This window comes from Arachis hypogaea, chromosome 7, assembly GCF_003086295.3.
Source record: "Arachis hypogaea cultivar Tifrunner chromosome 7, arahy.Tifrunner.gnm2.J5K5, whole genome shotgun sequence".
NCBI lineage: Eukaryota > Viridiplantae > Streptophyta > Magnoliopsida > Fabales > Fabaceae > Arachis > Arachis hypogaea.
Window position 1 is genome coordinate 68,137,070 of NC_092042.1, and position 24,146 is coordinate 68,161,215.

A 24,146-nucleotide genomic window follows, 5' to 3' on the forward strand; every position below is an offset into this window, starting at 1 on the left:
GTAATTATAAAAAGTGATCAGGGAACCCAAATCGAGCTCTCACTAAAGTTCGAATCCCCTGCCTCAAATAACCAAGCTGAATACGAGGCACTACTAGCTGGTTTGAGGCTGGCTAAGGAGGTAGGAGTACAAAAACTTACCATCTGTGATTTACAAGTAGTCACCTCACAAATAGAAAGGAGTTACTAAGCCAAGGATCCCACCATGAAAAAGTACCTGGACAAAACCAGAGAACAGCTTGGACAATTTGGGGAATATGAGGTCCAACATATACCTCGAGAACAGAATACTCGAGCTGATGCACTTTCAAAACTAGCCAGCACCAAACCAGGGGGCAATAATAGAAGCCTCATCCAAGAAACACTACAAAGTCCATCAATCTCGGAGGAAGAAAAGGTCCTAACCATAGCAGGTCAAGACCAGGGATGGATGGCTCCTATAATCAACTACATCCAGTCTGAAACACTACCTACAGATAAAAAGGAGGCAAAAAGGCTAGTATGAGAAGCACAGTACTACACCATAGTGCACGACGTCCTATATAGAAAAGAAATCTCTACACCTCTGCTAAAATGCGTTCCGACATCTGATACGAGGGACGTCCTAGAGGATGTCCATGGAGGCATGTGTAGCAACTACCTCGGGGTAAGAGCTCTTGCCAAAAAGGGTACTCCGAGCTGGTTTTTATTGGCCGACCTTACAAAAGGAAGCAACAGAGTTCGTCAAGACATGCCCACCATGCCAAAAACATGCCATCTTCCCTATAGCCCCACCAGAAGAGCTCCCACAAGTCCTATAGGCATATCGGATAACTCCACACTCCATCACAGGAGAATCACTCATCCAATTGGCCTACGGAATTGAGGCAATGATCCCAATAGAGATCGAAGAAGGATCCCTTAGAGTGATCCTCTACAATGAAAAGGCCAACTCCTGAATCCAAAGGGAAGAACTCGACCTACTTCCAGAAGTCCGAGAAAAAGCTCGAATCAGAGAGGAAGCATTGAAGCGTCGAGTGGCCTCAAAATATAATCAGAAAGTAGTCCAGCGAAGCCTCGCCAACGACGATCTCATCCTAATCTGAAATGACATCGAAGCAGGTCGATCAGGGAAAGGAAAGCTAGCAGCTAACTGGAAAGAACCTTACCAAATTGTAGAGCTACTGGAAAAAGGCTACTACAAGGTGTCCGACCTCGAGGGGCGAGAGCTACCAAGGTCATAGTACGCCTGCAACCTAAGAAGGTACTATAGTTAGGAGGTAATAAAGATCTTAGGTCATGGTGCACTCTTTTTCCTGAAAAAAGATTTTTTAATGAGGCGACAAGCCAGGATCTACAAAATTGCCCGATTTAGAAGGGTAAGCACCCACATGTATATATTCTTGTCTATATGCCTATTTTTCTATTTAAATAAAGTTTTTCAGATTCCCTACAAAGTTTTTCTACCAAGATGCATTAATCTGAACACAAGGATTCATTGCCCAATCACGACAAGGTCGGCAAGATGAAAACCAAATTCATTGTCCGATCACGACAAGGTCGGCAAGATGAAAACCAAATTCATCGCACGATCACGACAAGGTCGGCAAGGTGAAAAACTGAAAACCAAATTCATCACCCAATTACAATATGGTCGGCAAGATGAAAGCGATAAAAATAGATTGATGCAAGAAGTTATAAAAAGTAATCCATAGAAAGAGGCCTGACGAGGTCTGAATAAAATTGGATTACTAAAAATAACTTAAGAAGGACCAACAAGAAGAAGTCAGACCAAACTGATCAAAGCAACAAAGTTATAAAAAGTAAACCATAGAAAGAGGCCTGACGAGGTCTGAATAAAAATGGATTACTAAAAATAACTTAAGAAGGACCGACAAGAAGAAGTCGGACCGAACCGATCAAAATGACAAAGTTATAAAAAGTAAAACATAGAAAAAGGCCTGACGAGGTCTGAATAAAAATAGATTACTAAAAATAACTTAAGAATGACCGACAAGAAGAAGTCAGACCAAAACGATCAAAGCAACAAATTTATAAAAAGTAAACCATAGAAAGAGGCCTGACGAGGTCTGAATAAAAATGGATTACTAAAAATAACTTAAGAAGGATCGACAAGAGAAGTCAGACCAACAAATAATGTGCGCTAAAAGGGACATAGTTTCGCCCAAAAAACCACGGCTCTACGACAAGGCCATCAAAATTGTTCAGACTAACTAAAAAGGTTCTACGAGAACACTAAAAAGTTGTCGGACAAATTAGCCCCAAGGATCACCTCGACCAAGCAGAAAGTGGACAAAATAGGAAGCAATCAAAAAGAGGTCAGACAGCAAAGTGCCAACACTCTAAAAAGATTTGTGGAAATTGCAAAGTGCAAACAACATATCAGAAGAACAGCTACTATAATAAAGACATTAAAGACTCAGAAGGCCATCTGAAAGTCGGCCTCAAGAGTTCAAAGTGTTTGGTTTTTTCAAAATAAAGCAGCTAAAGAAAAGCAACTAAATGTCAACGGAGAACCAAAAATATAAAGGTTACAAAAACCAGAGTTCAAAAAAGCCCACAGACCAGGCTATACACATACACAAGAAAATCACAAAGGGTCTAAAGTCTCCTCAACATCGGCACCCTGAGTCGTAAAGGGAGGAATGGACTTCAAAAGGGGTCGCATCCACAGTCCCATCCTCCCGATTTAGAATCTGGACGTCAGGGTTGGACTCAGGATGGCCGACCTCAGCTGTAGGGGTTGAAGAAGTCGTGGCGGCAGAAGCCTTAACTGGCGGCACAGGGGGAGTACATTCTTCTTCATCATCATCTGGGGCAGGAATGATCTTACCGCCCTCCACAACGTTGTCCAGACTGAAAAGAGTAAGGTCGAGCTCGGGGGCAAGAACTCGGACCTGGGCTTTTAAGTTCTCATAGGCATCGGTCACACTACCCACAAGGTGGCCCTGGAGCTCATCATAATCAGCATGGGCAGACTCCAACCTCTCCCTGGTCTCCAGCAGCTCGCCATAAGTACGAATATAGCTCTCTTTATGCTTCTGCGCCGTCTCCTCGGCTAGATTCGCAGTAGCCTCAGTAGCGGTAGCCCGGGTCTTCTCATTTTCCACATCCAACTCCAATTTTGCCACCTTTGCATCAAGCTCATCCTTCAACCCTTTGATCCTATCAAATTCCGACTTGGCATCCTTCATAAAAGCCTTCGTCGCATGAATGGGAGAATCCTGGACCGTGTGAAACAAAGCCGCACCCATAATGCAGCAAAGTATCAAAGAAATTGGGTTTCATCATATATTAAAAGAACAAGTTAATCATAGTATCCCAATTCCCTTTTAATTTCGGACCAGCCACCTTGTTGGGCATCAAATATGTTTTACTGGCCCAATATAACATTCAAGCCATATATTGTATATCATATCACACAAGGCTGAATAAATTATTTTAACACAATTTGGGCTTTGTTTTGCTTTTGTGCCCAATTCCCATAACCTGTAGGTAACAAAAATTATTAATTAGCAAATATGAAATAGAATTTAAATTAATAATTTTTGTAATCAATTATATTAATAATGTTTGATCATCATCAATTCAATTAGGAGTTTTCCAAACTCATCAATCTCCCCCTTGATGACAAACATTATTTAGAAAAAAAATTGAAATGGAAAGAAATTAAAGATTAGAGTATTGAGTACTCCCTTTAAAAATTAGTATTTCTCCCCCTTTCTAATTGTCACATAGCTCCCCCTAAATGTATGCTATTTTACTAAGGGAAACTTTATACCTATAACAATTTTTATCAAGCCTAAGGCAACAATGTTATTCACCATATTATATGTAGGATGTTGAATGGCTTGATTTATGAGCAGAATTTGAATGACAAACAAAACTCCTTTGTTATCAATAATTTGACTTTCTGCTCAACCTTACATCAATTGAGTACATATCAACCAAAGATAATTTTGATGTTTCAAAAGGGGTTGTTGCTCAAAATGATTTTCAAATATTTTCCAGTCAACATATCAAAGCAAAGTAATTATGGTAAGGAAAATATTTTGAATCACACATGATTATCTCAAAGCATGGCAACTATTGGAATTTATTTACATATCACAGCTTAAAGAAACTGCCAAAAATAATTCTTAATCCAGAATACAACAAGCATATCCACAAAGTTAAAACAAATGCATCAAACAAATCACCACAACAAGTTATTAAAACAAGGGTGATCATGAATCTACAAATGATTTTATCCCCTGTTTTAATTTCAATTTTTCAGCCATTTATTCTCCCCCTTTTGTCATCAAAGGGGCACCTGCAAAAATTAGTGGAATGCAAAATATTCAAGATATAAGCAGCAGCAAAATAACCAAGTGTTCAATAGGTCTAAAGTATCGCAACAGTCTACAAAAGTTTCAAAAAGAACCAAATAAAATCCAGAATTTAGCAAGAAGAAAGTCAGTCATAAAAAATTAACCAAAGAGAAGTTTTAAAAGTAAACTGAGGTGTTAGCTCCTAGAATCAAGGGATGAGTGAAGGATAGATTTGATTTGACAATAACTTCTTCCAACAAGATTTGATTAGACAATCAAAGAGGATTATGATTAACACAAGGAAGAATTCAAAACTGGTCAAGGTGAAATCAAATAAATTTGGTGGGACCCAAAAATTTTAAAGTCAGTGCAGTCTCCCCCTTGATCATAGCCCTTTCAACACATTCTGATTTTTATCTCCTCTTTTTCTACGAGATAAAACTGAATAGAATTAGAAATTTCACAAGTTGTCAATAGAACTCAAATTCATCATTCCCAATTTTTTTTTCAAAGTGCAAAATCTGTCTTCACAGAGTGGTTTTGTAAAAATATCAGCAAGTTGATCTTCAGATTTAACAAATTGAATATCAATAGTACCCTTTTGCACATGTTCTCTAATAAAATGATATTTGATTTCAATGTGCTTGGTTCTTGAGTGCAAAACAGGATTTTTTGAAATATTTATGGCACTCATATTATCACAAAATAAGGGTATACTATTGATCTTTAATTTGTAATCTTCCAACTATGTTTTTAGCCAAATTAATTGTGAGCAACATGCAGATGCAGAAATGTATTTAGCTTCAGCTGTGGATAGAGCCACTGTGGCTTGTTTTTTGCTTGACCACATGTTGAGTGAGCTTCCAAGGAAGCAACACATGCCGGATGTGCTCCTTCTATCCACCCTATCTCCCGCATAATCTGTATCACAAAACCCTACTGCACAAAAATATTAGATTTTGGATACCACAAGCCATAATCACTAGTTCCCTTAATGTATCTAATGATGCGCTTAACTGCCAAAAGATGGGATTCCTTTGGGTGAGATTGAAATCTTGAACATACACCCACACTTTGTACAATGTCCGGTCTAGAGGACGTAAGATACATGAGTGATCCTATCATACTTCTATACCTTGTTTCATCCACATCTTTCCCATCATCATCCTTTTCAAGTTTAGTATTTGGATGCATTGGTGTACCCATTGGTTTGGAACTTTCTAGGCCAAATTTTTTGATAAGTTCTTTTGCATACTTTCCTTGGTGAATAAAGGTACCACTAGGAGTTTGTTTGATTTGGAGGCCAAGAAAGAAAGTTAGCTCTTCCATTAAACTCATCTCAACTCACTAGTCATGAGTTTTCCAAACTCTTCACACAAGGACACATTGGCCGATCCAAACACAATGTCATCTACATAAACTTGAACTAGGAGGATATCATCATTAGATGCTTTAATAAATAAAGTTGTGTCCGTGGTACCCCTTTAAAATTGATTTTCCAATAAGAAGGCACTAAGCCTTTCATACCAAGCTCTTAGAGCTTGCCTAAGACCATAAAGGGCCTTTGATAGTTTGAAAACATGATTTGGAAAATCTTTATGTTCAAAACCGGGGGGTTGTGCCACATACACTTCTCTATGGCTTAAGGAAAGCACATTTAACATCCATTTGAAACATTTTGAAACCCTTATGGGCAGCATAGGCAAGAAATAACCTAATTGCTTCCATTCTAGCTACTGGTGCAAAAGACTCATCAAAATCTATACCCTCTTCTTAATCGTAACCTTGGGCCACTAATCTAGCCTTGTTACGAACAACTTGTCCATCCTCACCAAGTTTATTTTTAAAGACCCACTTAGTACCCGTTACCTTCTTACCATCTGGATGAGGTACTAGTGTCCAAACCTCATTTTTGTCAAATTGAGCTAAATCCTCTTGCATAGTGATCGTAACTCGTGGACTATGTCGGAAGAGAGTTTCTCAATGAAGTTGCATTGCAAGTATAGCTCTACCAACAACAATCCTCGAGGATCAAATTTAGAAAGGAATTGGTTGTCACAAGTTCAACCCCAATAAAATAACTGAAGTATTCAAACCTCGGGTCATCTCACAAGGAATGGGCAAACATATGCTTCAACATTGGTTAGAAATCTGGGGTTGTAAGTCATGAGCAAGAAATTAAACTAGCAATCTTAGCAAACAAGTAATTTTAAAGTGCAAGGGACTAATTCAAATAACTAAGCAAGATGTGAGCAATTCCAACTAAGAAGACAACATTCAATATAATTCTACTCTCAACTCAACAATGACTACGACTAAGGCAAGACAATTAAGAATTTGGGTTTTCAAATATGAATAATAAAAATAACTCTTGGCTAGGTATGGGAATTGGGGTTACTATCCTTGTCCGATAACCATATTTTGACAATTATGAGGAACCAAACCCATTAAGTCTACTTCTATACTTGAAGTATGCTAAATGGTTTGGTCAACATCAACCCATTAGGTCTAACCTCACTACTAATTAACCTAGTAGTAGGCCAGTGTCAATGGCTATCAAATTGACCACTAAGGGTTCTCAAATCATCAAATCCTTTAGACCCAAGAACTCAAGTTTACCCAACTCCCTTAGCCTAAGCCAAGAGTAAAAAGAACTACTCTATAATCAAGGTAAACAATTCATCAAACACATGGTAAGCATTAACAAAAGACATGTTCAAAATGCAATTAGATTGAAATTAACAAATACCCACTAACAATTATCAACATATAATCACTCAAACAACACAATTAATCATAGAAATCATCAATGCAACATCAACAAATTAAGATCTATAACATTCATGCAATGGGTATAAAGTAACAATTGACAAGAATTCAGAAAACTAACACAAGATCTAAGCAAAATTATACTAGGAAATTCAAATTAAACAATCAAAACTAGTAATTAACAAGGGTTTCTCTCTCTAGGAGAACAAAGAACCAAAACTAGCTAAAAATTGTGTCTAGTCTCAAATGAATGATCCCCCCTTCTCTCTTGCATCCTTGGGTCTTTTTCATGCAGAGACAGCTTGAATTTGGGCCTAATGAGTCTCAGAAATCGCCAGGCACGATTTTCTTTAATGATGTCACGTTCAGCTTCCCGCGCGTGCGCGCCATATGTGCGCGCGCTAATTGCTTTTGTGATCCACGCGTGCGCGCCAAGTGCGCGAGCGCATCTGCTGAAATTCTTGATCCGCGTGGATGCGTCCATCCTAGCGCACCGCTTCCAGCTATCCTCATCCACGCATGTGCGCCAAGTGCGCAAGCGCGTCGGTGTTGAAGTTCCTAAAGTCCAAATCTTCATGTTCCTTCCTCTTGTACATGCTTCCTTCTCTCTTCTAGGCCATTCTTACCCTATTAATTTTGAAATCACTCAACAAATACATTACGGCATCGAACAGTGATAAAAGAGGATCAAAATATAGCAATTCTAAGGTAAAATAAGCATGTTTTCCACCATGGATCAATATTAGGAAGTGAACACAAAATCATGCATTTCTTTTGAATAAGTGCGAGAAATATTGACAAAAACCCCCAAATTAAGCACAAGATAAACCACAAAATTGGGGTTTATCACATAGCTTTGACCCAAGAAGGATCTTCAAGTGCTTGCTTAATATTGTTGGGCTCCAATTGTGACAAGAGAGCAAAGTTGCTTGGTTCGGATTGCTTCTTTGTTGAGGATCTTGTTGTTACGCCTTGAGAGGGATTACCAATGATAAAGTCATGAGGATAACCCCTCATGGACTTTCATTCTCTTAGTTTTCGAATTGAAGTTGAGCCTTGTTGAGCTTCATCATGCTGGACTGTTTCAGTTTCTCTTGCTGTTTCAGGAGACAAAACAAAAATGTCTCCTCCTTCCTGACGAGATAAAAATGGTCGGACAGATTCTTCATTTTGAGCAGTCTTGGGATTTTCACCACTAGTTTCCTTGATAATTTCTTCACAATCTGTATCATCATCTATCACAGTATTGGGAATTGAATTAAAATCACAAAAAGTCACATGTATGGATTCCTCTATAGTTCTATGATCTTTGAGGTAAATTCTATAAGCCTTGCTAGTGGTGGAGTATCCAACAAACATTCTCTCATAAGATTTTGGATCAAATTTACCAAGATTTTCTTTGTTGTTAAGCACAAAACATTTGCATCCAAATACATGGAAATATTGAAGATTTAGAGGGGTTCCTTTCCATAGCTCATAAGAAGTTTTTCTTTAGCTCTTTTTCTAATAATGGTCTTATTTAAAATGTAACATGTTGTATTCACAGCTTCAGCCCATAGAAATTTTGGAACCTCATTCTCACATAACATAGTCGTAGTCATCTCTTGAAGGCTTTTATTTCTTCTTTCAACAACCACATTTTGTTGAGGTGTTCTAGGGCATGAAAAATTATGAGCAATTCCAAAGTCATCACAGAAATTTTTCAAAGTCTTGGTTTTTAAATTTCTTTCCGTGATCACTTTTCAAATGAGCAACTTTTAAATCTTTTTCATTTTGAATTCTTTTGCAAAGGATTGAGAATTCATGAAAAGCATCATTTTTATGAGCAAGAAAAAGTACCCAACCAAATCTAGAGTAATCATCCACCACTAATAAACCATAGTGTTTACCTCCTAGACTTTGAGTTCTTGTTGGACCAACAAGATCAATATGCAACATCTCTAATGGCCTTTTGGTTGAGATTCCATCTTTTGGTTTAAAAGAGGATTTTACTTGTTTGCCTAATTGGCAAACATCACAAGTAAGATCCTTATCAAATTTAATATTTGGAATTTCTCTAACCAAATTTTTCTTAACTAGCTTAGAAATTTGGTACATGCTAGCATGACCCAATTTATTATGCCAAAGCCATTTTTCAGATTCAAGAGAAGTAAAACATGTCACTTTTTGATCTTTCAAATCTTCAAGAGTCAATCCATACACATTATTGCATCTTTTTGCTTCAAACAAAATATCTCCAGATTTTTCACATACAACTAAACACACAAACTTTCTAAAAATGACTTCAAAACCTAAATCACACAATTGGCTAATACTAAGTAAATTATGTTTCAAGCCATCAACAAGGAGAACATCATTTATACAAGAAGAGAAACTTTTATCCACTTTTCCAATGGCCACTGTCTTTCCTTTACCATCATCACCAAAAGTGACAAACCCTCCATTATACTCATCAATTTTTATGAAGAAGGTTGTCTTTTCGGTCATATGCCTAGAGCATCCGCTGTCCATATACCACATATTGTCCTTCCGCTTGGATGCTAGGCATACCTACAAAATAAGCTCAAGTGACCTTAGGTATCCAAATCTTCTTGGATCCTTTCACGTTAAACCATCTCCTATGTCCCAAACCATTGTAGTAAAAAACAAGTTTGTAAACCTTGTCACCAATCATTCTTTCACCAAAAAAATATTGAATGGGAAAGTGTCCATTTTGGTTACATAGTCTACAAAACCTTGGAGTTGCTGATTTGTTAAAGTAGGTGGGGTTTTGAAACCTTGTATTATTAGAAGATGAAGCTTTATTTTCAAAAGAAGGTTTCTCATCAGTTTTGAAATTTTTGTGAAACCCCAAGCCGGTTTATCAAAAAGAGATTTTTGACTAGCCAATATTTGATTTAAATTTTTGGAACTCTGAGTAAACTTGGCTAAGTCATTTTCAAGACTTTTAATCTTTTTCAGCAATTCCTCATTTTCCTTGAAACAGTTTACATATGCAACAACAGAATGATCACTTTCACAGCTTCTAAGTTGGGCTTTTAACTACTTATTTTCTTTAACAAGTTCACAAGCAGTTTCGGCCTCCTTTATCTTTTCTTTGAGAAAACCATTTTCAGCTTTAAGAATGGTGATTTGTTGTTCAAGATCTTGGTTATCAAGCAAGAAGCATCTAATTTTTTCAGAAAGGTGGTCAATCATAAGATGAAGATTTTCAGTTTCAGGGTTGTGAAAGACTACCTGTTCAATATGATCTGCCATGAGACATGGTTGGGACTTGGTTTCGAATTCTTCATCACTTTCTGAGTCATTTTCCAAGTCTTCCCAAGAAGCCATCAGACCTTTCTTCTTTCCCTTTTTTGGCTTCTCTTCTTTCTTCAACTTAGGGCAATCAGATTTGAAGTGCCCAGTTTCTTTGCAGTTGTAACATGTCACCTTGCTGAAATCTTTCTTTTGTCTTCTTGAGCTGCTTCCTTTGCCTCTTTCCTTGAGCTTCATCATTTTTCTGAATTTTTTGGCAAACAACACAAATTTATTTTCAGAGGAATTATCACTGGATTCATCATCCAGGGGGTTAGTCACAGATGTAAGAGCAATTCCTTTCTTTTTTGAATCTTTTTTCAAAAAAGTATTTTCAAAAGCAAGTAAATTTCCTCTCAAGTCATTATATGTCATGGAATCTAAACTACTGCTCTCAGAAATGATTAATGCTTTTGTTTCCCACTCTTTTGTGAGACATCTCAATACTCTTCTCACAAGCACAGATTCAGGATACTTGATTCCCATAGCATCCAAGCCAACAATGATGATGTTGAAACATTCGAACAGTTCATCAATAGATTATCCTTCCTTCATTGCAAACATTTCATACTCTTTGCTCAACATATCTATCCTGGTCTTCTTCACTATGGTGGTTCCTTCATGGGTGATTTGAAGTTTGTCCCAGATTTCCTTTGCCGTTGTGCATCTTGATACCCGTCAGTACTCCTCAAAGCTGATAGCACAGTTGAGCAGATTGATAGCCTTTGCATTGAGCTCCACTTTTTTTCTGTCTTCATCGGTCCAGGTAGCTTCAGGTTTGAGAGAGATTACTCCTTCTGCACTTGTGGTGGTTGGATATTGAGGACCCTCAAGAATAATCTTCCATAGTCTGTAGTTCACTGCTTGCACAAAGATCTTCATTCTCTCCTTCCAATAGATGTAGTTTTTCCCATTGAAAAGAGGAGGTCTATTGCTTGACTGTCCTTTGGTCAGATTGTAGGACACCAGATTTGAGCCACTATTTTTTGCTATCTGGATTTTTTCTCCAAGCTGCAAAGCTTGATCTCTTTGAGACCAAGCTCTGATACCAATTGATGGTTTTCAGTGGCTAAGAGAAGGGGGGTTGAATCTTAGCCCCTTTTTCACTTCTGAACACTTGCTGGTCTTTGAAATAACTTCTGGAGACTTTTTGATTTTTGTCTCGTCCCTAGCCATGAGACTTTTCCTTTTTGTCTCATCACTTGGCACGAGATATTTTTTGGTTTTATCTCTTGTCCAACAGAAACAGAAAAGGAGTAGAAGAGAGAAAAAATTATATCCAGATATATTCTGGTTCAGCTGCTAAGTGCAGTGCAGCCTACATCCAGTCTCCATCACAAAGATGATGAAATTTCACTATAATCATTCTTGATTACAAGCACCAATTCTCCCTAGGAACTACCCTTTCTATCTGGGACAAGTCCAGAATTCTAAACCCAATCCTGAACTTGACTTGGTCACTGTCAAGCTTTCAACTGTCAAGTGCTAACCCAACTTACAAGGGGATTCCCACAGAATCATGAAACACAACACAGATGTACAAAGGAACTTTAAAGACATCTATGGCTTTTTCTTTTAATTTTGCACTCTCTGTCTTTTTCCACTCTATGGCTTTTTCATACAAACCTCACTATTTACCTTTTTCTATGAGACTCAAGACATGAAAAAATTAAACAGAAAAATTACAGAACAGAATACATTGAAGGAGAAGAACTTCTATTAGCTTAGGTAGCTATAAGAACTCTGTGCCTTGCACTCTCACTCCTTGCTCCTTGCTTCAAGCCATGATTGTTCTCCCTTTTTATAGAAGGGGAAGCCTCCACAGTTAAACCAAAAATCAAGCCAACTTCTTCTTCTTCGAGAAACCGGTTCGGCCAGAGAGAAAGAAGAGATAACCCATGCAAAACCCAACATGCAATTACCTCTAGTTCTTCTTTGGTCATCAATCTTCATCAATCCGAGCCCTTCATCCTTGTCTTGCTCTCCGAGATGAATTCTTGGCCCTTGATGCTTCATGATGATGATAGCTTCATCTGCTCCAATCTCTGCCTCCTCCATCACTTAGCCACTGTAGCTACCTCCTGTGGTGGTTGAGCAGAATCAAAGACAAGCCATCTCTCTAAGGATCTTCTCCTTGCTGGCCGAATCTTCTTCAACCATTTTTGGTATGGAGAAGCCAAGATCTCATCACCAAATCTTACCATAAGTGATGAAAATCTCAGCCACAGCGTACTTTATGTTTCTTTTTCTTGCCATCATTGAGATGGTCTTTAGCTTGCTCCTAACTTCATCTTGATAGCTTGCAAAAGCTTCCATGATTGCTGTTATGGAAGTGACCGAAAGTGAGAAATAAGTAGAAAGAGAAGAGAGAAAATATTCAATGGATTTGAACAATAATCAATGAACAAAGAGAGAGAATAAAAGTGAATTCAAGTTTCTCACTTTCCTTTGTTGAGTAGCATGTAGTGTCATTAAAGCAATCAAATCGATTTCTCTCTTCTTTTTTTTTTATGTTTCCAATGCTAGCAAATTAAATTTTGAAATCCATTGAGAGAAAGGGCGGTGTCCGTGGAAGCATGCAGCAAAGTATCAAAGAAATTAGGTTTCATCATATATTAAAAGAGCAACTTAATCATAGTATCCCAATTCCCTTTTAATTTCGGACCAGCCACCTTGTTGGGCATCAAATCTGTTTTACTGGCCCAATATAACATTCAAGCCATATATTGTATATCATATCACACAAGGCTGAATAAATTATTTTGACACAATTTGGGCTTTGTTTTGCTTTTGTGCCCAATTCCCATAACATGTAGGTAACAAAAATTATTAATTAGCAAATATGAAATAGAATTCAAATTAATATTTTTTGTAATCAATTATATTAATAATGTTTGATCATCATCAATTCAATTAAGAGTTTTCTAAACTCATCAATGGGAAAGAAGGCGGTTGTGCTCGTTTATTTAGCCCCAAAATTACGTTAGATTTTCAATCGGAAAATTCAAATAGTAACTTAAATTTCATTTATTAATAAAATACTATGTTTAGATTACCGTGAGATCCAATTCAATACTAATAGTCATACCAAAAAAAGTGTTTGATTTTCAGTTTTCTTCTACCAATTCCGACAGTAATACCTACTGTAATACTCATGCCAAAACAAATGCTATTCTTGCGAAAAATTTTCATTTGATTTTACGGAAGATTTTAGAATGCGACAAAAAAATCTCACATTTCATTATTGGTGTTTCTCCCATGGAAATTCTTATGAAAAATCTAATAGAAATACCAACGAAAAAGTTCGACAACAAATCTGACTGAGAATTCTCGTGCTTTTCATTTTGTTTATATAAATATTTTGGGTTTAGCTTCACAAAATTGTGTGTTTTCTATTATTGAAATTTCTCTTTGTGTGTGTGTGTTTGTTTGGACATCAAGAGGAGTACAACCATTTAGAGAAGGAATTATTCTTTAACTTCGTTGATAATCCAGTCGAAGCTAGGTATGAATGACTACAACAACAACTACTATAAATGCATTGATAAATAAACCACTAAAATCCCTAAAAATCCATCTATCTTGACAACTTTATTGTGGTTTTTCTTTTTCAACAGTTTGTCCAACTGTTTCATTCATTCCATCTTTCATTCTCTTACTCATAACAGCACCAAATTATTTACTAACATGCATATCAGGAGCAACTGTGTTAACCTCTTCATCCATACATGCAAAAAAAATAGCACTCTTTTCAACTACACTATCTTCCATACCAAAAATCTCATCAAACCAAACAAAGAAATCATATTATGGTAACTTTATCTGCAAATGCAACAATATATATACACCAATATCAACTTAATACCATTGTCACAATCTAACTACATCAAAAAAAATATATCATTGCCTTACCTTGAAGGAAAGACAGCAAAAAATAAACTATTGAGATTTTTCAAAATGCAAGACTTGAAGATTATAATAGGTTTTGCACTTGCAATTAGGGTATTTTCTTTTCTTTTTTTATTTCACCTCTATTAAAACTAGCAGTATTGTCAACCTTTAAATTATCACCAATACATCTCACACCTTTTGATGGCTAGGAATTAAACATGTTGTCCTACTTGTTATTAGCAATGTTTATAAATAGCTCTCTCAAACACAAAAGCTTGGAGATTGAAGAAGATAATTTATTTTTGTAATACTCACATAGAAGAAATCACACCATTTCAATAATTTGGGAGGTATTTTCGGGATAATTATGTCTTGAAAAATATGTTATTTTGAGCTACGTGAAAAGAACGTCATTTTTACTGTATTGTAAAATGATCATTTGTCTTTTGAGCGACACGTGTTATCGTTATAACCAGATCACTTAGTCAACGACCACATAGAATTTCTCCATTAATTGTTAACAGGTCAAAACAATGAAGGGATCTATTTGTTTTAGAGAATGTCCAATGTGATAAAATGAAGCCCCAATCACTACTCCTCTCACAAAAAGTGGAGATTGAGTGTGGAAAGAAAATAAAGTTGAGTTTCTTTATATTTTTTGAGGCAAATGAAGCCCTTATCAGATAAACTAAGCTTCTTAAAAAAGAAGCCAACCAAAATTAAACATATGTGGCTAACAATTTATTAATAATTATATTTTTATTTAATAATTTATTAATATAAATAATTATATTCAATCAATATTGACTAATTATTTATACTATTATATTAAATTATAATTAATTAAATTTATTTATATAAAAAATGAATTTAATTTTTACACATTACAAAATAAATTTTTGTTGAATTATTTATTTTTATTTATAAATTTTAAAATGCTAATCACATTAAAAAATTAACTGTTGCAAAATTAGCTATTGCAAAGTTAGTCGTTGAAAACTAGCTGTTATTGTGTATTATTGTTATATATATATTTTTGAATATTAATATTTTTTAACAGTGAATTATTTTTAAATTTATAAATTTAAATAATATTATTATAAAAAAATAATTACATTAATTTTAATTACCTTAATTAATTAATTAAGTGAGACCACAATAGGGATTAAAGTTAGTTCTTCCTAATGGAGAAGAGAGAGATGCTTTAAGTTCTTGTTTATTGTTTATGACACAAAACTGATGTGGAGTTATTTTTATGACAGGTGGGTCATAAATAAAGATTGGGATGGATTTTCTATTGAAAATGGTCTTATGACAGAATCAGTTTAGGAATTGAGACCTAATTAAATTTTTAGGGATGTCTATGTCCAATATTAAATTTCTTGAGAATATCTTTAGAGTATTATTTTATTAAGAAATGCTATTTGTACACTAAAATTAGTCACTGAAATCAGTTATCAATGTATTTGTGTATGAATATATGTGTAGTTTAATTTATTTTTAATGTGTATTTGTATTTTAACATGTATTTTATACTTGTGGCTGACTTTAGAAGTTAATTTTGGTATACAAGTAGCATAACCTATATTATTTCTTATGTTGATCCTAAATTGTAGTGCTTCCTCTTTTATATTCTTATCTGTGACAAGTGTATTTTAATATTCACATGGAATTCAATATTAAAATTAGTGTTATCAAATCTGTCAGTCTAACAAAAAAATTTGGTCACGAGTGGCAAAACGGGTCGAACCAACTAAAAAAAAGCGGATTAGTCTAGATTTTGAAACCTGCCAAATTAAAAAAAAATCTGCCAAATTCACACTGCCAAATTTGCGGATTTTGACAGAGCGGGGCGGGTCGGCCTGTCTTGCCAAAGATTTTTTTTATTAAATAAAAGAGTGATTACTACTACAAAATTAATAATTATATAATTTTCAAACATTTTTTTTATTTTTTTATTTTTCTTTTAGTTATTAACTTTATTTATTTTGTAATACAATTTCGTATATATGCTTAAATTTTGTGACTTATTTTTTTTAGAAAAAAGATGATTCTATTGACAAATATTATTTTGAACAATTTGATTGAAGTTAAAAATTAAAAAAATAGTAAAAAAATTTATATTATAATTTGACTATTTTTTATTAGTATTAAATTTTTTAATTATTGTTTTTGATTAATTTTAATGAATTTTATTTTTCAAAAAAAAAAAGTCAAGCGGGCTAGCCCGCCAACGCGCCAATCCGCCATAAAGTGGGACGGAAAAGCATTTTGAACCCATTTTAATTGGCAGGGCGGGGTTTCCCGCCCCGTTTATGGTGCGGGCCTAGGCGGGTGGGGGGGAAGGGGGACGGGCCGGCCCGCTTTGCCACCCCTATTGATTATGTTGCTGAGTTGAGCTATCAATATTTTTTTGGATTGTGCCAGGCCCACAAAGGGCCCAAAGCACAACAAGCGAATGACCACCCAAGACCCACCCGACCCGGAAATCAATCCCCATCAGTTCCGTTGCGCGCCGTTCTTCCTAAGCTGGCCAATGAAGCCCGAACCCTTGCTACTGTCACCTACTGCCTACAGACGCCTAAATTCCGTTCCAGTTCGGCGCAACTTCGCCGTAGGGTCTGAGAATCTTGTGCGCCATTAGCTTCAACTCAGATTCCAGAGATTCCAACTCCAAATCATCAGTTTGAGAGCTCCAAGTGGCTTCATGCATATCCATCAGTTTGAGGTCTTGTTCACTGGACCAGAGCTATAGAAGGAGTGAAGCGTCGGAGAGGATGACAGGGCTGGGTTACAGGGACTTCAAATGCATATTGGACTCCACCGTAGGTTGATCAGTGTTCGAGAATCTTGTGCAGCTTTTGCTTCAACTAAGATTGCAGTGATACCAACTCCAGATCATCAATTTGAGAATATTGTCCTCCTTGAGCGGTAGAGTGAAAGAGAGAGCTTACGTCAAGCGAAGCATGAGAGGAGCGCAGTTCCTGTTGGCGATGAGTGCGCGTAGATCCCGGCGGGCCTTGTCAACCTCCTTGAGGTACTCTGCGTCTACCACCACCGGCAACGCCATTTCGATAGCTGGCAGAACAGAATTAACTGCTTTTCTTGAAGGATTTTGGAGAAACAACTTTAGCGCAAACTTGAGATTTTCTCTTGTCAGTATACTCGAGAGAAGGTGAGTAGAGAAATATTCTTATTCTTCATGCCTGAAAACTGTAGATCAACGTGAAGAAGCCCAGCTTAGCTAACTCCTTCGGCAATGCAGCAACCGTCGTGATCCTCTCTGCTTCAACTCCAATCTCTGCCTCTGCTGTCCGCACTGACACCTGGAGCGTCGAGATGTCCGCCAGAGTAGTCTCATTAAACCTCCTGACCTCCCAAAAAAACTCCTGCCTTCGGTGAAAATGGTGGAATCCATTTCAACTTATCCAATTTTCATAAAATTAGTGATTTGTCTAATTTTCAAAACTACAGTCTAGACTAGATCAGGTTATTTTTGTTCTAAAATTCCAAAACCAAAATGACTTTATTTAGTTAGAAAAATGCTAATCATACGTTAAGTTTTATTTTATTTTTTATTTTTAGAATTTTGTAAAAAAATAAAATAAAATAAAAGATAAAATAAAAATTGAATTATATTGCTTTTATTATTTTTCTTTTTTATTTACAAAATTCTAAAATAAAAACACTAAAAACGAAAACATAAAACCAAACCCATGCTAAGAATGTATTTGATTTACGTTATAATTTTCTGATTTCATTTTAATATTTTTTATTTTTAAAATTTTACTAAAAAATAGCATATTTTCTATTTTCACCTTTTATTTTTTATTAAGAACATAATACAATTTTGTAATAGAAACTCTTGATCAATGTTCTGAAACTGGATTGGACCAGCTAGTCGGATTGGTTTAACTGCAAACCGGCAACATTAGCGATCCGTTCAGATATATAAAGCTGTTGTGTAAAAAACCGGTGAAAACCGTTGAACCGGACAAGAACCGGTCGGTTGGACCGAACCGAAACCCGCCCGGTTTACACAAAAACGGATCTTATTTTGTTCTCTTCTCTATTACATTGATATTAAGCTTTGAATTCTCTTATTTTGTTTTAATTTTACCGCACTCAACATGTTTGATGAAATGCTTTAACCATTTTTCTGGTTGGTTTTATAATTTCTAGCTTTTAGAAACTTAGTAAGTTGATTGCATGTGAAATTAGAATAATTGGATATTAATAATTAGGAAATTTTAGCTACGTAGAAAACATATTAGCATGATGATTCCACTTGCATTAGAGTTCTTCTGGTAAATTTTAACTGTCATTGTGAATTTGTTAATTTGCTAATTGTTCTTGTGTTGTTGTTCTGTTGTTCCTCTGTTACTTCTAATTTTTTGTTTTTGTTGTGATTTTCTGTTCTTGATTTAAGCTGTGATTGAAGGTTCTTTGGTTTTGGTATTCTTCACTTTCCTGTAAGCTTAGCTTTTAATTCTTTGAGCATACACGGATCAAATCATTGTTTTCAACAATGGTGATTTTTAGATTTTTTTTTTGGTTGCTTTGTTTTAAATGTTTCTATTGTTGTTGTGTTTTTGCTGTGATTTAAATGTTCTTTTGATTCTTTTTTTTTCTGAATGTCCAGTCAGTACTTGGTTGATTGGTTTTGCTCACTGAATGTATTTGATGATAAATTTTAAATTGATAACTCTATTACTGCTTTACTGTCTGTTTCTGTAGTCAAATTTTATTAAAGTTTCTTGAATTTGCACTGCCTGTGTTATTGATTCACTGTTCCTTCATTGATTTTTTTTGTTGTTAATCATTGTGATGAGCTTTGTTAAAATTAGGTTGAAACTACTAATCTTTCTTCATTTTTCACTGTTCTAACTTCTGTTCTTATTAAAAGATTTGCAGTTGGTGATCTTTTGATTTATTATATGCTTTATGTTTTCATTGTTCTGTTCTTATGAAGAAAAAAATTGCAATTAGTGATTCTATGATTCATGTTTTGGTTGTTTTGTTATATAAACAAAATTCTGTTTTCATTGTTTGGTTGCACTGTCCTTGTTCTTGATCTTCGCCGACTTGCTACCCCTCCTCCGTGTTGGATTCTTTTTGTTTCAGGCTTTGTTGTGTTTTTGTTTCAGCCTCTGTTGTGTTGTGTGTTTGTTTCGGGCTCTGTTGTGTGTTTATGTGCAACATTATCATTTTTTGTTTTACTTTTTGACTTAGCTACATTAAGACAATATTCTCTATCTTTAACTTGTGCATTGTAATTCAATCCAGCTATTTTTAATGGAAGTATAATTATGTTAATTGTCAACAAATTTGCAGTAAGTTATTGCATATTTTGATGATTAATTACATTTAGTTGGTGATATTTTACGTAGGGTTTTAAATTTGAAAGATATTTAGGATGTTTATTTATAATTTGTTTATTATTTTATTATGGAACGATTTTTCCGGTTAAATCTCGATTAGACCGATTAGACTAATAAACCAATAAATCAATGATAAACGGTTTGATAACTGGTCCGGTTTTCAGAACCTTGTTCTTGACACAACCAACGGTGGAGCCACGATTAAGAGAAGGGGTATATCCAAACCAAAAACCAAAACCATAATCCTCTTTAAGTTCCAAAGTTAATGTCATCCATAAACATGAACATACCGCTGTTGCACCCCAAAACCAGCACACCTCATCATTCACAGTTGCTCCTCACACAAATCAGGACATGCCAAAGCATGCAAGAATTGAAGCAAGTGCATGCCTTTCTCATCAAAACAGCACAAAACCATGAACCTGTTGTGGCAACAGAGCTTCTCAGGCACTCTGCAACCTCTGATTTTCGTGATATTGACTATGCCCTCTCGTTGTTTGATGAAATGCCTGAACCAGATTGCTTTGCCTGGAACACGTTGATAAGAGCACTTGCTGAAACCCATGATAGGCTACTGCATGCCTTGCTGTTTTTCTGCAATATGGTGTCTGATGGGATGGTGGAACCCAACAGGTTCACCTTCCCTTCTGTGTTGAAGGCTTGTTCAGTGTTGACCAGGTTGGAGGAAGGGAAGCAGGTTCATGGTTTGGTTGTGAAGTTTGGATTTTCTGGTGATGAGTTTGTGGTTAGCAATCTGCTAAGGATGTATGTGATGTGCGGGAATATGGAGGATTCCCATGTTTTGTTTCGCAGGAGTGTTGATGGTGTTGATTATATGAACAAAGTGATGAGGGATAAGAGGAGGGAGGAGGGTATTGTGGTTCTGTGTAATGTGATGGTTGATGGGTATGTGAGAGTTGGGAACCTTACGGTTGCTAGGGAGTTGTTTGACAGGATGCATAAAAGGAGTGTGGTTTCTTGGAATGCAATGATTTCCGGCTATGCACAAAATGGGTATTTTTTGGAGGCCATAGAATTGTTTCATAGGATGCAGATGGAGGATTTGCTCCCGAACCGGGTGACTTTGGTCAGCGTGTTGCCTGCAATTTCACGGCTCGGGGCCATTGAACTGGGGAAATGGGTGCATTTGTATGCAGAGAGGAACAAGATTAAGATTGATGACGCTCTTGGCTCTGCATTAGTTGATATGTATGCAAAGTGTGGGAGCATTGGGAAGGCTGTTCAGGTCTTTGAGAGGCTGCCTAAGAGTAATGTGATAACATGGAATGCTATACTCAGTGGTCTAGCCATGCATGGTAAAGCCAAGGACGTGTTTGATTTTTTTGCGAGGATGGAAAGAAGTGGCATATCCCCTAGTGATGTAACATACATAGCCATCTTGAGTGCTTGTAGCCATGCAGGGTTAGTAGACAAGGGTAGATCATATTTCAATCATATGGTTAATGTGGGGTTTGTGCCTCGGATAGAGCACTATGGATGCATGGTTGATCTCTTGGGACGTGCTGGATATCTAGAAGAAGCCAAAGAACTTATATTGAACATGCCAATAAAATCAGATGATGTCATATGGAAGGCTTTACTTGGTGCTTGTAAGGTACATAAGAATGTTGAAATTGGAAGGCGTGCAGCAGAGGTTTTAATGCAAGTGGCTCCACACGATAGTGGGGCATATGTGGCTATCTCGAACATATATGCCTCATCTGGTGATTGGGATGCAGTTGCAGAGGTGAGGTTGATGATGAAAGACTTGGACATAAGGAAAGACCCTGGATGCAGTTGGATCGAGATTGATGGTGTTATTCATGAGTTTCTTGTTGAAGATGTTTCCCATCCTAGTGCCAAAGAAATACACTCAATGTTGGAGGAAATTTCGAACAAATTCAATTTTGAAGGTTATAGGCCAGATACCACACAAGTCTTGCTTAAGATGGACGAGACACATAAAGAAAGTGTGCTGCATTACCACAGTGAGAAGATTGCAGTTGCCTTTGGCTTAATTAGTACAAAACCAAAGACCCCACTTCAGATTGTGAAAAACTTGCGAATTTGTGAAGATTGTCATTCCTCCATGAAATTAATATCAAAGATTTACAATCGCAAGATAACTATCAGGGACAGGAAGCGGTTTCACCATTTTGAGCATGGTTCATGTTCTTGTATGGACTACTGGTAGTTGGTCATTCTATGGTGACTGCAACTATAGGTTTTCGATTGTTCTAACTGTTACTAACCTCCTTTGAGTGTCTTTGAAAAGCAAAGCCTTTGTATTGGTGAGTATAGTTGCTAGAATTTGTACATCAAAAGATCCTTTTTATTGTCCATAAAGTAGATGCCTTTTGCACATAACTTGCTCAGACTGATGTAATCTCAAATATATAAACCTCCCAAGTACTATAGTTACTTTTTGTTTTTCAAAATTTAGTTGGCATTTACTGTATAAAATTCTTCTTAAGTTACATGTAAACAAATGATCATTACGGTCATGTGAATGTGCCTTAAAAGTGACTTTGAGAGAACTTTTGTCATAACTGAGCTGTTTTCAAGTACATTCTTGTGCAGAGATTAATAATTTTGGAGGAGAGGTTTTCCAATCACCATCGAAGGTAATTTCCTTAGAACCACTTTTGAGAGGGGAACACACCTCAAGGTTCCCATCCAAGCTGCAGCTCTACCATTTTTGTCACACCGGTAGTCTGTAGCTCCAATCACTGCTCATGCATAATGTTCCTTATTCATAGAACACTGAAACAAACACCTTCCCTTGATGAAATGCCAAACCATCTTACTCACTCCATTACTTAAACTATTCCATCCATAAGATAAATCCTAATACCTTAGTATTATGGGTAAGAGCAAGTATAGTCTTTATTCTTATTAGTTTCCAAGATAAATCCTAGTTCAAAATTCAATCTAAAAAACCATGACTCCAATGCATTTGATTTACAGCTGCTTGCACAACCCTTATCATGGCTCACTTCAACCAAGTTCCATTGGTAAGTTTTAATTGCTTTTAGCTATGGTTACTTCTTGGGTTTCTGTGATTATTCTACTTGTTTTAATTTCATTGTTGATGTTTAGGCTGCTGGAGATTCCATTGCCATTTTCTCTTCATTGAATATAAGAGCCGCTATTTTGTGAGTCCCTCTTTATCTTTCGTTCCTTTCTCCCCTCCCCTTTCTTTTGATTTTATGGAGCTCATGATTAACTTTTGTTGTCATATAACAACATGCTGTTTCAAATGTTGGATTAGTTCTGCAATTGTCTTCATAAGAAAATTGATATGCTAAAGCTACTCCTAAAAACTACACTAACTAAAGCTAAATATTTTTCTTTTCCATTTTATTCAACATAAAAGATTACATTCTATAGGAACCTAAAAGACTCTAAAACATTCTACTACTAAGACACATCACCTATTCTAGAACATATGCCTATGGCACCTACTACCTTCTTAGAATATTCCTATAATTATCTTTCCCATCATGTTTTTTTGCTATAAATCCTTCAGGTTCCTAGTTATACATCTTTCTGAACAGGACTTTGTTGACAGAAGCAGGAACAGCAGCAAGAAACTTCCTATCACATATAAGTCCCCATTCAGCTACCGTGGAGCTTCTATCTCCACCAACCCATTCCCAGCTCCCAGGCACCAAACCACAAACAGAACTGCCACGGCCGTCAGCGCAGTACACCCCATTCTTGCACCTCCGATGTGGCTGTGCATCACTGAAGATTGTCACTAATGTGCTCTGTGCATCAAATATCCATGCAAATGAAACCACAAGCACATGCAAGATTTGGGATAATCCAAGTGAGCCTACATAACCTTCCACAACTTCATCCACAGTTAGCTCAAGTTTTGTGCCTTCTTCACTTCCCACCAGGGTTGTGCCTCTTCTTCCATGACTCTCTTTTGATTGATCCTCTTCCATGATGCTTCCTACAATAATCAAAACACAATGGAAAAATTTTTATTATTATTAGTGCCTATTGTTTTGCTCCCTTCCTAGAATGCACATACACTCTTATTTATAGTGTTATTGTGCTCTCATTCTATATTTCTAGAACATTAATATTATCTAATTATTCTAAATTTTAATAACAATTAATGAATGCAAAATAAATAAACTTTTAAATCTTTTGGATTAGTTTTAATTTTCTCACAAACATTTTTTATTTAATAGTTTTAGTGGCAGCTTCACCCTTTTCTCCTTTTTTTTTCATTGTTAGGTTTGTGTTGTCTAGCTATTCTGTGTGGGTGTATTTTATTTTATTTTGCTATATATATAGATATTTCGTTATTTTGGTCACTAATGGCTAATTTATCAAATAAAAAAAAAAGGATGCATATGAAATGGAGGCCTAATGATTATACAAATTTCAATCTTATTTGTGTTGGTCTCTAACGATTTGTTTGGCTTAAAGAAAATTGAGTGAAAAAAAAAATGTAAGGATGAAAAATGGATGGAAAATTAACT

The 24,146-nt window shown here is 36.1% G+C and overlaps 1 protein-coding gene across 2 annotated transcripts; it reads left to right on the forward strand.

Moving 5' to 3' along the window:
- The first annotated feature begins 19,795 nt into the window (after nucleotides 1-19,795).
- Nucleotides 19,796-23,816, forward strand: LOC112703337 (pentatricopeptide repeat-containing protein At5g48910-like). 2 transcript variants are annotated; one of them, XM_072199546.1, is made up of 4 exons: nucleotides 19,796-21,938; nucleotides 22,615-22,661; nucleotides 22,747-22,802; nucleotides 23,219-23,816. In XM_072199546.1, the coding sequence occupies exon 1, from the start codon at nucleotides 19,913-19,915 to the stop codon at nucleotides 21,839-21,841; it is 1,929 nt and encodes a 642-aa protein (XP_072055647.1). In that variant the 5' UTR covers nucleotides 19,796-19,912; the 3' UTR covers nucleotides 21,842-21,938; nucleotides 22,615-22,661; nucleotides 22,747-22,802; nucleotides 23,219-23,816. The 2 variants fall into 2 exon arrangements, with proteins under 2 accessions (XP_072055647.1, XP_072055646.1); XM_072199545.1 differs by having other exon boundaries at nucleotides 22,747-23,816.
- Nucleotides 23,817-24,146: the final 330 nt, after the last annotated feature.

What these genes read in the sequence shown, in the direction of transcription:
- LOC112703337 (XM_072199545.1), top strand. Translation starts at nt 19,913, where the DNA reads ATGTCATCCATAAACATGAACATACCGCTGTTGCACCCCAAAACCAGC.